General features: G+C 42.0%; 1 protein-coding gene across 1 annotated transcript; it reads left to right on the top strand.

Annotated features, from left to right (window-relative positions):
• Positions 1-9,348: 9,348 nt before the first annotated feature.
• LOC136510745 (uncharacterized) lies at positions 9,349-9,822 on the top strand. Its single transcript, XM_066505096.1, has one exon. It carries the CDS (start codon positions 9,349-9,351, stop codon positions 9,820-9,822), a length of 474 nt encoding a protein of 157 aa, XP_066361193.1.
• Positions 9,823-12,345: the final 2,523 nt, after the last annotated feature.

The raw sequence follows: 12,345 nt of genomic DNA, 5'->3' as shown, positions 1-12,345 counted from the left end.
AATTTGCTAAATGAGGACTATATATATGAATGATTGATTATAGACCAATCTCCATTCTTTTTTTGGAAGGAAGAAAGAATATCAAGGATTACGTGAAACCGAGCAACCAGACCACCTTCCATGCACGACGCCACAATGGTGCATGCAAATAGGAATGGTGCATGTGCAATCAAGAAGGAAGCCATGCAACTAATCAAGAAGGAAACTGCCATCATCAAAGACCACACCAACCACAAGCGGCACATTAGCATGGCTCATCAATCTCTTCTGTCATCTCTTGCAATCTAAAAAGAGTAAAATGTGGACATCATCTTCATGCGACAATCGATCGCTACGTCGGTCTGCCCCTCCGTGCGATAAAAACGCGCGCTTCCTTCCTGAGAAAATTGGCTATTTTCCTCCTCCTTCCTTCTCCATCCCTCAACCTCGCGGACAATCGCCGACAGCCTCGGTCGCCCCCAGCTCGTGCCCCCGCCGCCCCCCCTTCGTCGTCATCACCCTCCACAATCTTGCACCGTCATCACCCTCACCACAGCCCGGCCTCGATCGTGCACTAAACCCTAAACCAACACTAAAGCCTAATCAAGCACGTCGCCTCTGCTGGCCAGTGGCGGAGGAGCCATGGCGTTCCTGCCGGATGCAAGGTGGAACGTCACCGCTGTTGCTCAGTTGCGGAGGAGCTAAAGTGTCTGAGCTAGGACGCGAGGGAGGACGTGAGCATGTAGCCTCGACGACCAGGCCGCGCACCACCTATGCATGGGACGTCGGCACGTCGTTGCTGCTGACCGGACGCGAGGAAGGAGGTGAGCAGTATCGCCGGTGCTGTGCAGCTCATTAACACCCCAGTGCTACCTACATCGCCCGTCCTTGCTGGAGGAATTGCCTGCAAGGTTTGCTCAGTCCTTATCTCTTCTTTAGTTCTTCTGATCTCCATCCACAGATGCCTGCTTCAAAATTCCGACGATCAGTCAGCAGTGCAGATGATAATTCATGGGTGCTTCTGCTTGTTACGTAATTTGCAGATAAATATATTGTTCTGAACTATACAGATAGGAGAAAGTGTTGAGGATTAGTGCCAGTGTGTTTGTCCATGTTCTGTGCAATCACTGGTGCTTCCGCTTGCTATGTAATGCCTTCGAACCCATTTTTTGTGACTGCTAAATCATCAAATGATCTTTTGTGCAATTCTTCTTCCTCGATAGTCAGTGTAGTTGGCTTTTGCTAAAACTGAATGTGTTATCTCAACCTAGAAGAAAATAATTTTAAATAAGTATACTAATGATTTAATGAACCACCATGTTGTACCATTGACAGGTGATCTGACAGACTCAACTGTTTTGAGAAACTTGGGTGTGTGATTGGGGCATTCTCTATTGGCTTACAATTGATAAAAATACGAGTAGGACCCTGCAGGATATGGTCACATTGGTTTAGTATGTATAATTTTGAAAGCTGATTCCTTTTCTATGCGTGTGCCTATATGGTCATTCTCTAGGAGCGTCATTTTTTACTATAGTTCTGATTAATCTTCTAGCTGCAGGACTTCATGCTCTTTGTTGTTTTGCACCACATAATTTCTGAGTGTGAGATTGAATTTACTGATCTTTTTAATGCAGATGGGTCAATTTGGCAAGAACATCTTCTCTTAGTAGTGATCAGGCCAACCACACCCACAACCTCACGAAGAAGAGGCTACAAGGTGCCCATTTTGGGGATCATCTACAAATTGTTCTCGTTAATTTTTTTCTTCTGAATGCAGGGCCGAGTACCACGAGTTCATTACAGATTGATTGAGGTACAAGCATGATTGAGTTCGCGTTTCGCGGGTCAGCGGGCGGCAGCGACGCGGCAGACGCGGCGTCCGGGGCAGCATTGACAGGGCGGTGCTAGAGCTGACGCCGCACAAGATGGCACAGTATACCCGCCGCCGGCGGCCAACACCCACCAGGTATTCATACCCCTTCTCTTCCCTTCCTGCCGTCCGAAACCGAGCACACGAACCCTATTAGGATCTGATCTAATTAAAGTTTACATATGTATTTACCTAATGAATATGATATTATTTTTCAACTATGAACCGCTAGCTGCAGCTAGCATCGGTTAAGGTAATCGCTTGAACTGTATAAAGTGTTTTTTTTTCTGCAGCCGATTGTGTTGATGGTCTTGTTTTCTGTAGTCCAAGAGGCTGGAACTGAAGAAAAATAATTGGAGCTGTGAATCCTACAAATTCGATGATGTCTTCAATGAAAATGCTAGACACAAACTTGTGTATGAGGCAGTCAGCAGAGCCTGTGCTTGAGGCAAGTCTTGCATTCCAGATGCCACTAATTAATTTTGGTGTTCACCTATGTCTGGGTAAGTGGGTAGAAGTTGAGGTGTTGTATCCGATCTGTCCAATTCTAGAAGCAGGAAGAAAGTTGAGGGATCTCTGCTTCAATTGCTTAGGGCACATCAGAGGTTTCAATAACTGATATGGCAAGGATTTAAAAGCAAGGTATTCTTTTAAATGTTGGCATGCTTGGATCCATGTCCCTGCCGTTATCATTCAGTTGCTCTGCTGCCGTGCTTACTTTGCAGCTGAAGTGCTTGGACTGACTCGCACATCCTGAAAGGTCTGACTCGCTTCATGGTCCCTCTTTTTAGTCTCTAACTAATCTTGGATCTACATTGTGTTGGTCTTTGTCACAAGGTTTGCACCTTTGCAGAAATGTGGCGTGTGAAGTACATGTTTGTAGAAATGCCAAACCACTGAAGCTTACATACATATAGGTATGTGTGCTTGTCATTCAGTCTTAGTGTGTAGTATTTTTCCTATTCTATTTTATTTCGTTCGATCACCATTGATGGATATGATGCAGTATTTTCTTGCCTTTTTGGTACATAGCATCTTTATATGCTCAAGTATGCTACCTATAGATATTTGCCATTACTACATCAGTTTGAAGTGTAAAATTATGTGGTTGTCTAGACTGCTAACTTATTAGAATGTTTGGTTAATTTCACTGTCTTATATGAAGCAGATGATTATGAGCATGTATTTGTCTTCTGCTGGATTATCAGAAACGTTAAGGAAAACCAACACACAGAGGAAATGTGCTATGAAGAAGGCATAAACTCAAGTCCTGCTGTAATCTGCATCCTCTAGAAGGTAGGCAAATTGTGCCAAGCTTAACACTATACCATTTGATATTGCACCTCTAAGTAACATATTCTGGGGTAATCTCCTGAAGAATGTTTAACCAAGAAAGGGGAGATGGCTTCAAGGTGCTCTGTTCTGAAATTTCTATCATCTTTGAATTACTAAGTCTCTCTACAACCCATTTGTTTCCCAGGTAACTCAATAGTTTCAGTCTCTCTATTAACATTACAGGTTGACTTGTCGGTTTTCACTTACACTTCGGTTCTATGTTCTCTATGGCCAGTGAGCTAGAAAAAAATCGAAGGTGAAGTTGACCAGGAAGGAGAGGTGCCTAATGAAGTTTACAGATTTGTTTCTGTTCTGAATATTAGCAATTTGCATGGATAAAAATAAAAATAGGATTTCAGTAATATGCATATGATTGCACGTGTGCAAATCGGTCCTCGGCTCTCATTATTGAGTTAATAATCTCCATTGCCATTGTTGTAGTTTTCTTTTACCACAAGGATGTTATCCTTTTTAAAATATTAATCATGTAGTTGTTACCTATTTTAGTTTTTTTTACCACAGTGAAGTTACCAGTAGGAGTGTGTCTCCGAGTTCATCTCCTTCGTCGACAGAGCAATTGCGTTCACACCGCCCAGAGCTACATGGAATGGTGATGGAGGCCAACCATCTTCAAAACAAAGGATACCCATTGTGGAAGACTAAAGGATTGATTATTAGAGTATATCATGTATGTTAGTTGATTCTATACTTCATGGAGAGAATTTATCTCGAGCTATAAGCTGAACACTGAAAGTTCAATGAACTGACAACATAGAGTTTCCTGTATAACAGTTGCATCGGTTCTGCATTTTCAAAGTTTTTTGAACTTCCTGGTGACCAAAGAATTTCTTGAATAATAGTTGCATTGGTTCTGCATTTTCAAAGTCTCCTAAATTTCCAGGTCTATTTACATTTTTAGGTCTATACAGTAGAGTTCGTGAGCCTGCGACACCGCACTTTCCGTGATTGTGTTCATTTCGTAAAATTTGCTTTTTGGATTAAATGTCACTTTAACGTCGGTTAATTTCACATTATTGTTATCTTATTGTGCGATGCGTGTGTTTTTAGTACTAAAAATTTAGCTGTCCCGTAGGCAACGCACGGGCATGAACCTATTATCTAAGTAATTAGAATATGTGATATAGTAGGATGGAAATGAACCTTGCTCTCTCATCTGAAGAACTTAGGATTTATCTTACAAAATCAAAACTCAAATAGCATGCTCCTCAATGATATGCAAATTCCTACCAAAGCCATATCTAGTGCTTTGAGATTAAAACCTCCAAAAATATGATACTTATTCCTGCATTGAGTTTTGTCAAGTTTTGTTGACCCTTGTTGAGAAAGTTATCATGCCCCCAAGATCAAGATCACGTTGACCCACATAAATAAGTTATTCCTACACTGGGAATACGATAAAACATGCCTCTATCCACTAAAATATTCTACTCCTACACTGGGAGTAGACAAAAACATGTCTTAGAAATAAATACTCCATGTTCTACAAATAGTGATCTCTCTCTCAATATGTGGTTTAAGAGACATGTGCTATGCAAAAGTATTGAAAAAAATGGGATACATGAAGGTCCCAAGGTATTGAAAAAAATAGGGACATATGAAGGTCAGAATTTTTTTTGACACATGAAGGTCCAAGTATATAAAAAATGATGAGCACATGAAGGCTCATGTAAAAAAAAGATAGCCATGTTCTCAAAACAAAACTTATGAGAGAGATCACTCATATCAAGGAGTATAGTATAGGTTTAACATTGTTTTATCCACACACTTGCACTTCTTGATCTAAGGGTATGACATCTTTCTCCTAGGATCCGAGCTTTGACTTAACAAAATATGCAGAGTAAGTATGCCTTCGTATCTTTCCCTACCCAAAGATCCATATAAGCTTTTTTGAAATAGGAAAGAAAGAAGGCAGCACTATGTTATGCCTTGGTGTGGAACCAAACACAAACTTGAGTGATCTAAGAGAATCATTTGAGGAGCTAAGCTATGTTTATATTTTTAAAATCAAATAAAAAATCCAAGTTTCTGAACTGATTGATGCAAGGGGATTTGAATCCATGTTGTTCCATTATCCAATCATCCAAGATAATGTGGTAGACACTCCAAAGTTCACAAGTGCAGGTGAAGCTTGGAATAGCTTGTATGCAGATGTCATATCAAGGAGATGACCCATGTTAGTCCTTAAACTTTACTCGAGGACAAGCAAAGAGCTAAGTGTGGGGGAGTTTATTGGTAGTGCTTAACTCATATTTTCACCCACCAACTTTTAAATAAAAATTTGCTAAAATGAATACCAAACTTAGAATTAGGGCTTACAACTAACAAGTTCCACAAGTTTTGGTGATTCATCAATTGTAGGAGGACATGTTGGAATAACATGGAAAATATGCCTAAAGTATACAAGAAACACATCTGGCATGAATCCGAGGGGAGAAGGTGCACTACGGGACCAAATCAGGGCCCAAATGAGAGGAGGACAAGCCCATACCCAATGCAAATCACTCTAACTCCACGCAAAACCCACATGGGCCATGTCACTAATGAATAAGGGAGACAACGCAGGCAAAGACGGGGGCATTTGGGCCTAGCCAGGGTGCGGGCGCACCCCTGGTGCTCTAGCACCCCTAGCTGGCCCAAATGCCACCATTTCGCATGGGTTTCCTCCAACCGACGTCCCAAAGGCTGTTCACTAGGTGTCGAGCTAGATTCAATGTACCTAAAGGGCAGTTTTGCTGCTTCCATATGGGAATGGGGAATTTTCCAAGGAACCCCCTCTTCTCCACCTATAAAAGGAGGACCTATCCCCCCTCATTTCAACACACACAAGAGAAGAGCTTCACCTTTGAGAATAAGTAGAGCATCACTCCAATGGGCTTAGGCCATAGCTAGCTATCTAGAGCAAGTAGTTGGAGAGATGTGAGGGGAAAATTGGGAAGTGTCAGACTTGTCGGTGTCTCCCTGAGCTTGTACCTCAATGAACACCTACTTTTGTACCTCGACGAATACATTCACTAAGTAAGTGTTCATGGTTCTTGTGGTTACAAAGTATTTTGATTAGTTAAGCTTTGCTCTTACTTGTTTGTGTGTTCATCATCCGTCCCCATGGTGGATACTCTAGTAGAGGGCTCCCAATAAAGACGGATCACCCTGTATAGCGCTAGAGTAGTAGTCGATAGCGTAGACATGGTGTCTAGGCTAGAGGCTACCTTTGTTTGCCTCTTGCCCTATGGTTATGGGGTAGGAGGTAGGTGGTGATAGCCCTATTCGTCCATCGTAATCCCCCACATCTGGGTACAGCATAGAGCTATAGGCCAGCCTTGCTTGGTAGACCAGGTGTGATTCGGTGCCCGAAGTGAGCAAGTAGAAGTAGTGTTTATCTATCCTTGGACTATAAAACCATAGAAATCCATCTCAACCTCTACCAATGCTACCCTTGTGTTGTCCTTGGATGAACTAGCTAGAAGAATACCTCCATTCCCTGCGGAGAATACGATACCCTGAATACTTCTAGGTGAAATGCTATAATGGTAATTCCGTGCGCTTGCGGATTATTTCTGTATGCTTTAAGAAATACCAATAGACACTAAGTGTATATGGGATAGGTTAATACACATTCCAAGTGGTGGAGCAAATCAATGAAGATCATGATGGTGGTGAGGCCATGGTGATGATCAAGTGCTTTAGACTTGGAAAAGAAGAAAGAGAAAAACAAAAAAGGCTCAAGGCAAAGGTATATTTGATAGGAGCTTTTTGTTTTGGCACTCAAGACACCAAGTGGGTGTGAGTGTGTTTAGGGTAGATAGCCATACTATTAAGAGGGGTGAAACTCATCATGAAATGTGGTTATCATGGTGCCACTAGATGTTCTAATTCATTGCATATGCAGTTTAGTATCTAGTGAGTGCTAACACCCTTGAAAATGTTTGTGAAAATATGCTAGCATACATGCACAAGGTAATACACTTGGTGGTTAGCAAATTTGACCAAGGGTGGTGAAGTTGGAGAAGAGAAGGAGGAGTTGCACAGGGACTAGACCCTAGACCAGACTCAGCCCTGAGTCTGGCCAGTGTTGCGTAGAAGTGGCATGGCCATGGGTCCTAACCGGACCCTGGTGGAGGCACGCGACTGGACATGCAGGGCCTGCGTCTGATCGCAGGTGACGTATGCCGATGCAATGGTGAGCTGCTCAGGAGCATGGCACAATGAGAGGACCGGACTCTGGTCGAGTCTGGTCAAGGTCGAGTGGACGCGTCCGGTCATGAAAATACCTCTCGGGGTAGTTTATGTACTCAACTAGACTTCAAGAGGTGGTGCGTCCAGTCATCATGTATGGCATCCGGTCTTGGCACAAAGGCAGCACGGGGGGGCACGACTGTGTTCGGTCTACCTCTGCTGTGTCTTGGTCTAGGCGACTGTGTTCGGTCTGCCTCTGCTGTGTCTGGTCATCTCCTGACTATTGGCACGCAGTAGCTAGCCATTGAAATTGAACGTGTGAGGTTAAATGCGAGGACGCGTGGCAGCATCCGGTGGATCGGATGCTAGGCCTAGCGCGTCTGGTCATCTTGACCGGTGCATCCGGTCGCCCCATGTTTTGTGCAGTGAGGAGCCTAACAGCTCTATTCATTTTAGGGCTCTATAAATAGAGCTTGGCCGGCTTGGGCTCACTCTCTTGGCAATTTCTATTGAGAATACAACGTAGTGAGCCTAGCCAATCCTCTCTAACTCATCTTGCTTGATTAATTCATCATTTGGTGAGATTAGAGAGCATCCAAGTGTGTTCCTTTGAGTGATTTCATCTAGTGGCACTTGGTGATTGTGTTTCGCTGTGGGATTCTCTTGTTACTCCTAGAGTTTGCTGACTCCTAGATGGCTTGGTGCAGCGAGGATTGTTGAGCAGAGGAAGTGGCTTGTCTCTAGCTCCCAATCATGGTGATTGAGAGATTTTTGACCTTTCCCTAATGGAGAGGCAAAAGGTACTCCAATGGATTACACGTAGCTTGTCGATCCCCATCTTGTGTTAGTTGTGCGGCACCCGATTGCAGGTTAGGCAGTGTGATGCCTGTTAGCGCTGAACCTCCAAGTGGGTGAATCGCTATAACGAGGACGTAGCTTGCTGACAAGTAAGTGAACCTCGAGAATAAATCATTGCATCATCATTGTCTCTAGGATTCTCATTGTGATTGATTGATTGATTGTCTCTTGCCATGGTGGTATAACCCTCACTACCTCTCTTGCATTTACTTTCCTAGTGTAGCTAAGCTCTTTAGTGTAACTAGTTTTGAGAGCTAGCTTGTGTCCTGTTAGTTTGGTTAGTGAGGCTCTTTAGTTAGTCTTTGAGAGCTCACAAACTTAGAGAGTAGTGACTTAGCCTCTTGTGTGACATAGAGATCACATATAACTACAATTGTGGATAGGAGGCTTGCATTTTTTGTAGGCTAGCACAACACTCGCTTCGTCTTTAATTGTCTAACTACTTGGCTTAAGTATTGTTGTAGAAATGTTTATAGGCTATTCACCACGTCTAGCCATTACAACCTTTCAAGTGGTATCATAGCCGTTGTCACCATGATTTGAGGCTTAACAACCTTCTGTGTCAAAATGGCTCAAATCAACAACAGCAAGAAGCTACCCCAATTTGATGGCTCAAATTATCCATATTGGAAGGCAAAGATGACCACCTATATCAAGTCAATCAATGAAAAGGTGTAGAAGGTGGTGGAGACCAAATTTGAGGTAGCCGATCCAGGGAATCCCACCATGGCCGAAGAGGTGTTGCTCCAAAACAATGACATTGCTCTTAGTGCCAGTGATGATACTTTGGATGAGATGGACATTTGAGCAAATCAAGAACATTGAGATTGCTCATGATGCATGGAAGAAGTTGGAGAAATCATTTGAGGGCACTCCAGCGGTGAAGGGCACCAAAGCATATGTTCTCATAGAAAAGTTTGCAAGCTTCAAGATGAAGGAAGATGAGAGTGTGCCTAGAGATGTTTCATAGGCTTCAAGTGCTTGTCAATGATCTCAAAGCATTTGGAGAAGAGGTGAAGGACAAGGATTTCTCCCACAAGTTCTTGAGATGCTTACCATCAAGATTTGGCACATTGATCACTATTCTAGTGAGGAGTGGTTTGGACACCATGACATCAAACCAAGTGTTGGGAGATGTGACGACCGATGACTCATATAGAGATGATGATGAGAAAGAAGAGAAAAAAAATAAGAAGATAGATGAGAAGAAGGATGAGAACAAGAAGAGTGTGGCATTCAAGGCCACATCATCTTCCAAGGGCAAGGCCAAGCAGGACACATCAAGTGAAGATGAATGCTTTAGCTTTGATGATGAAGATGATGAGAAGACGACTCTCTTTGTGAAGAGATCCAACAAATTCATGGTGAAGAAGGGCTATCGTGAAACAAGAAAGAAGTCATCATCCAAGAGCAAGGAAAAAGCAAGAAGTTGCTTCAAGTGCAATATCAAGGATCATCTCATTGAGGAGTCTCCATACAATAGTGACAATGATGATGGCAACAAGAAGAGTAAGAAGAAGGACAAGAAGGAAAAGAAAGAGAGGAGGACAAGAATGAAAAGAAAGAGAAGAAGGACAAGATGACCTTCAAGAAGAAGAAGGGTGGGTCATATATGGTCACTTGGGATAGTGATGCTTCCTCAAGTGATGATGATGATAGTGATGATGAGAAGACCACCAAGAAGAGGGCTCTTGCAAGCATTGCTATCAATGAGAAGCCTTCTCTCTTTAACACTACATTGACATGCTTCATGGCTAAGACCACTAAGGTACAATCCGATGATGAGTGTGATGAAAACAATAAAGAAAGTGAAAGTGAAAATGATGATGATGAACCAACTAAAGATGAACTATTTGACATGTTAAAAGATGCTAAGAAGCATTTTGACATTAAGAGAAGGGAAATGCAAAGTCTTGACTAAGGAACTAAAAGCCCTTAGGAAAGCCTTTGATGAGCTCAATGCTACTTTTGAGAGTCTAAAGGAAGACCATGAGAAGCTAGGCATGGCTCACAAAAAGCTTGAAAAAGCTCATTCCTCTCTACTTAACTGAGCCAAATGTGAAGGAGCATGTTGTAACATGTGAAGTGGACTTAACATGTGACATAATTGAAGAATCATTCTATAAGCCTATTGTTGTTGGTTCCACTAACCCTTCTTGTATCACTTCCACTTCTAGCTCATCTAGTAGTGATGGTTTCACTTGTGATGCCTCACTAATGGTTGAGAATGAAACCCTCAAGGAGGTAAATGAGCTCACTCGCGCCTTAGGCAATGCCTATGGCGGTGAGGCCCACTTGCTAAAGTGTTTGGGTAGCCAAAAGTTTTCTATCAACAAAGAGGGATTGGGCTATACCTCCAAGAAAGGCAAGGTGGCCTTTGCTACTCACAAGACTAGCTTTGTGAAGGACAATGGTCGGTTTTGCAATAGATGTAAGCAAGTTAGGCATGTAGAGCAATATTGCAAGAATAAGAACAAGGACACTAATGTATCCTCAGTCATGTTTGATTCTTGTTATTTGTTTACCAAGGGTGTTAATGGAGTGAAAGCGAAGTTTGTTGGTACACTAATTGTGGGCTCAATGAAGAAAGCCATTTGGGTGCCAAAGAGCTTAGTCACTAACCTTCAAGGACCCAAGCAAGTTTGGGTACCTCAAAGGAATTGATTTTTTTGTAGGTCAATTACAAAGCTAGGAGAAAGGCATTGGGTTCTTGATAGTGGGTGCACTCAACACATGACCAGGTGAAGCTAGAATGTTCAAATCAATCAATTCAAATGAAAATGATGGCTTATGATAGTATCACATTTGGTGGCAATAGCAAAGGCAAGGTCAAGGGGCTTGGTAAGATTGCAATATCTAATGACATGAGCATTTGCAATGTGTTGCTAGTTGAGAGCTTGAACTTCAATTTGCTATCCATGGCTCAATTCTGTGATCTTGGTTTTAAGTGCATATTTGCAGTAGATGATGTAGAGATCATAAGTGTAGATAGCTCTAATTTAATTTTCAAAGGCTTTAGATATGAGAATCTATACTTGGTTGATTTCAATGCTAGTGAAACTTAATTGTCAACATGCTTGTTCACTAAATCTAGCATGGGTTGGTTATGGCATAGAAGGCTTGGTCATATTGGAATAAAATAGTTGAATAGATTGATTAAGCATGATCTAGTTAGAGGCTTGAAAGATGTGGTATTTGAGAAGGATAAGCTTTGTAGCTCTTGTCAAGAGGGAAAACAAGTTGGTAACACCCATCCTAAGAAGAGCATAATGAGTACTAGCAAGGCATTTGAGTTGTTGCACATGGATTTGTTTGGGTCAACACAATACACTAGCATCAGGGGAAATAAGTGTGGCTTTATGTAGTGGATGACTTTACTAGATACACTTGGATATTCTTTCTAGTGGACAAAAGTGATGTATTTGCAATTTTCAAGTCACTTGTGAAGGGCATTCACAATGAGTTTGAAACAACCATCAAGAGAGTTAGAAGTAACAATGGTAGTGAGTTCAAGAACACAAGAATTGATGAGTTATGTGATGATTTTGGAAATTAGACATCCATTCTCAGCCAAGTACACTCCATAATTAAATGACCTTGTTGAGAGGGAGAATAGAACACTTATTGACATGGCAAGGTCTATGCTTAGTGAGTACAATAGTGAGTCATTCCTTTTGGGCTGAAAGCAATCAACATGGCTTGCTATTGTAGCAACCACCTCTATTGTCACCCATTGAAAGAGAAGACACCTAATGAGCTCTTAAATGATAGAAAGCCCAATATTGCATATTTTTGGGTTTTTGGTTGCAAATGCTACATATTGAAGAAAGGCACTAGATTGAGCATGTTTGACAAGAATGTGATGAAGGATTCTTGCTTGGATACTCAACCACTAGCAAAGCATATAGAGTTTGGAATTTGTGAAGTGGTACTATTGTGGAGGTTCATGATGTAGAATTTTATGAAACCAAGGGTTCCCAAGATGAGAATGAAACCTTGATGATGTTAGAGGCATTCAACTTTCAAATGTCATGAAGAACTTGGATGTTGGTGAATTGAGGCCTAGGCAAGTGATAGATGAAGAAGAATGATCAAGTGCAAGTGCT

Source organism: Miscanthus floridulus, chromosome 16 (genome assembly GCF_019320115.1).
Source record: "Miscanthus floridulus cultivar M001 chromosome 16, ASM1932011v1, whole genome shotgun sequence".
NCBI lineage: Eukaryota > Viridiplantae > Streptophyta > Magnoliopsida > Poales > Poaceae > Miscanthus > Miscanthus floridulus.
The sequence above is the reverse complement of the archived record's forward strand: the minus strand, read 5'-3'. Positions and strand labels throughout refer to the sequence as shown.

Bases quoted from the DNA above. Each gene is read 5' to 3' on its own strand.
- LOC136510745 (XM_066505096.1), top strand. From the start codon at position 9,349: ATGACATCAAACCAAGTGTTGGGAGATGTGACGACCGATGACTCATAT.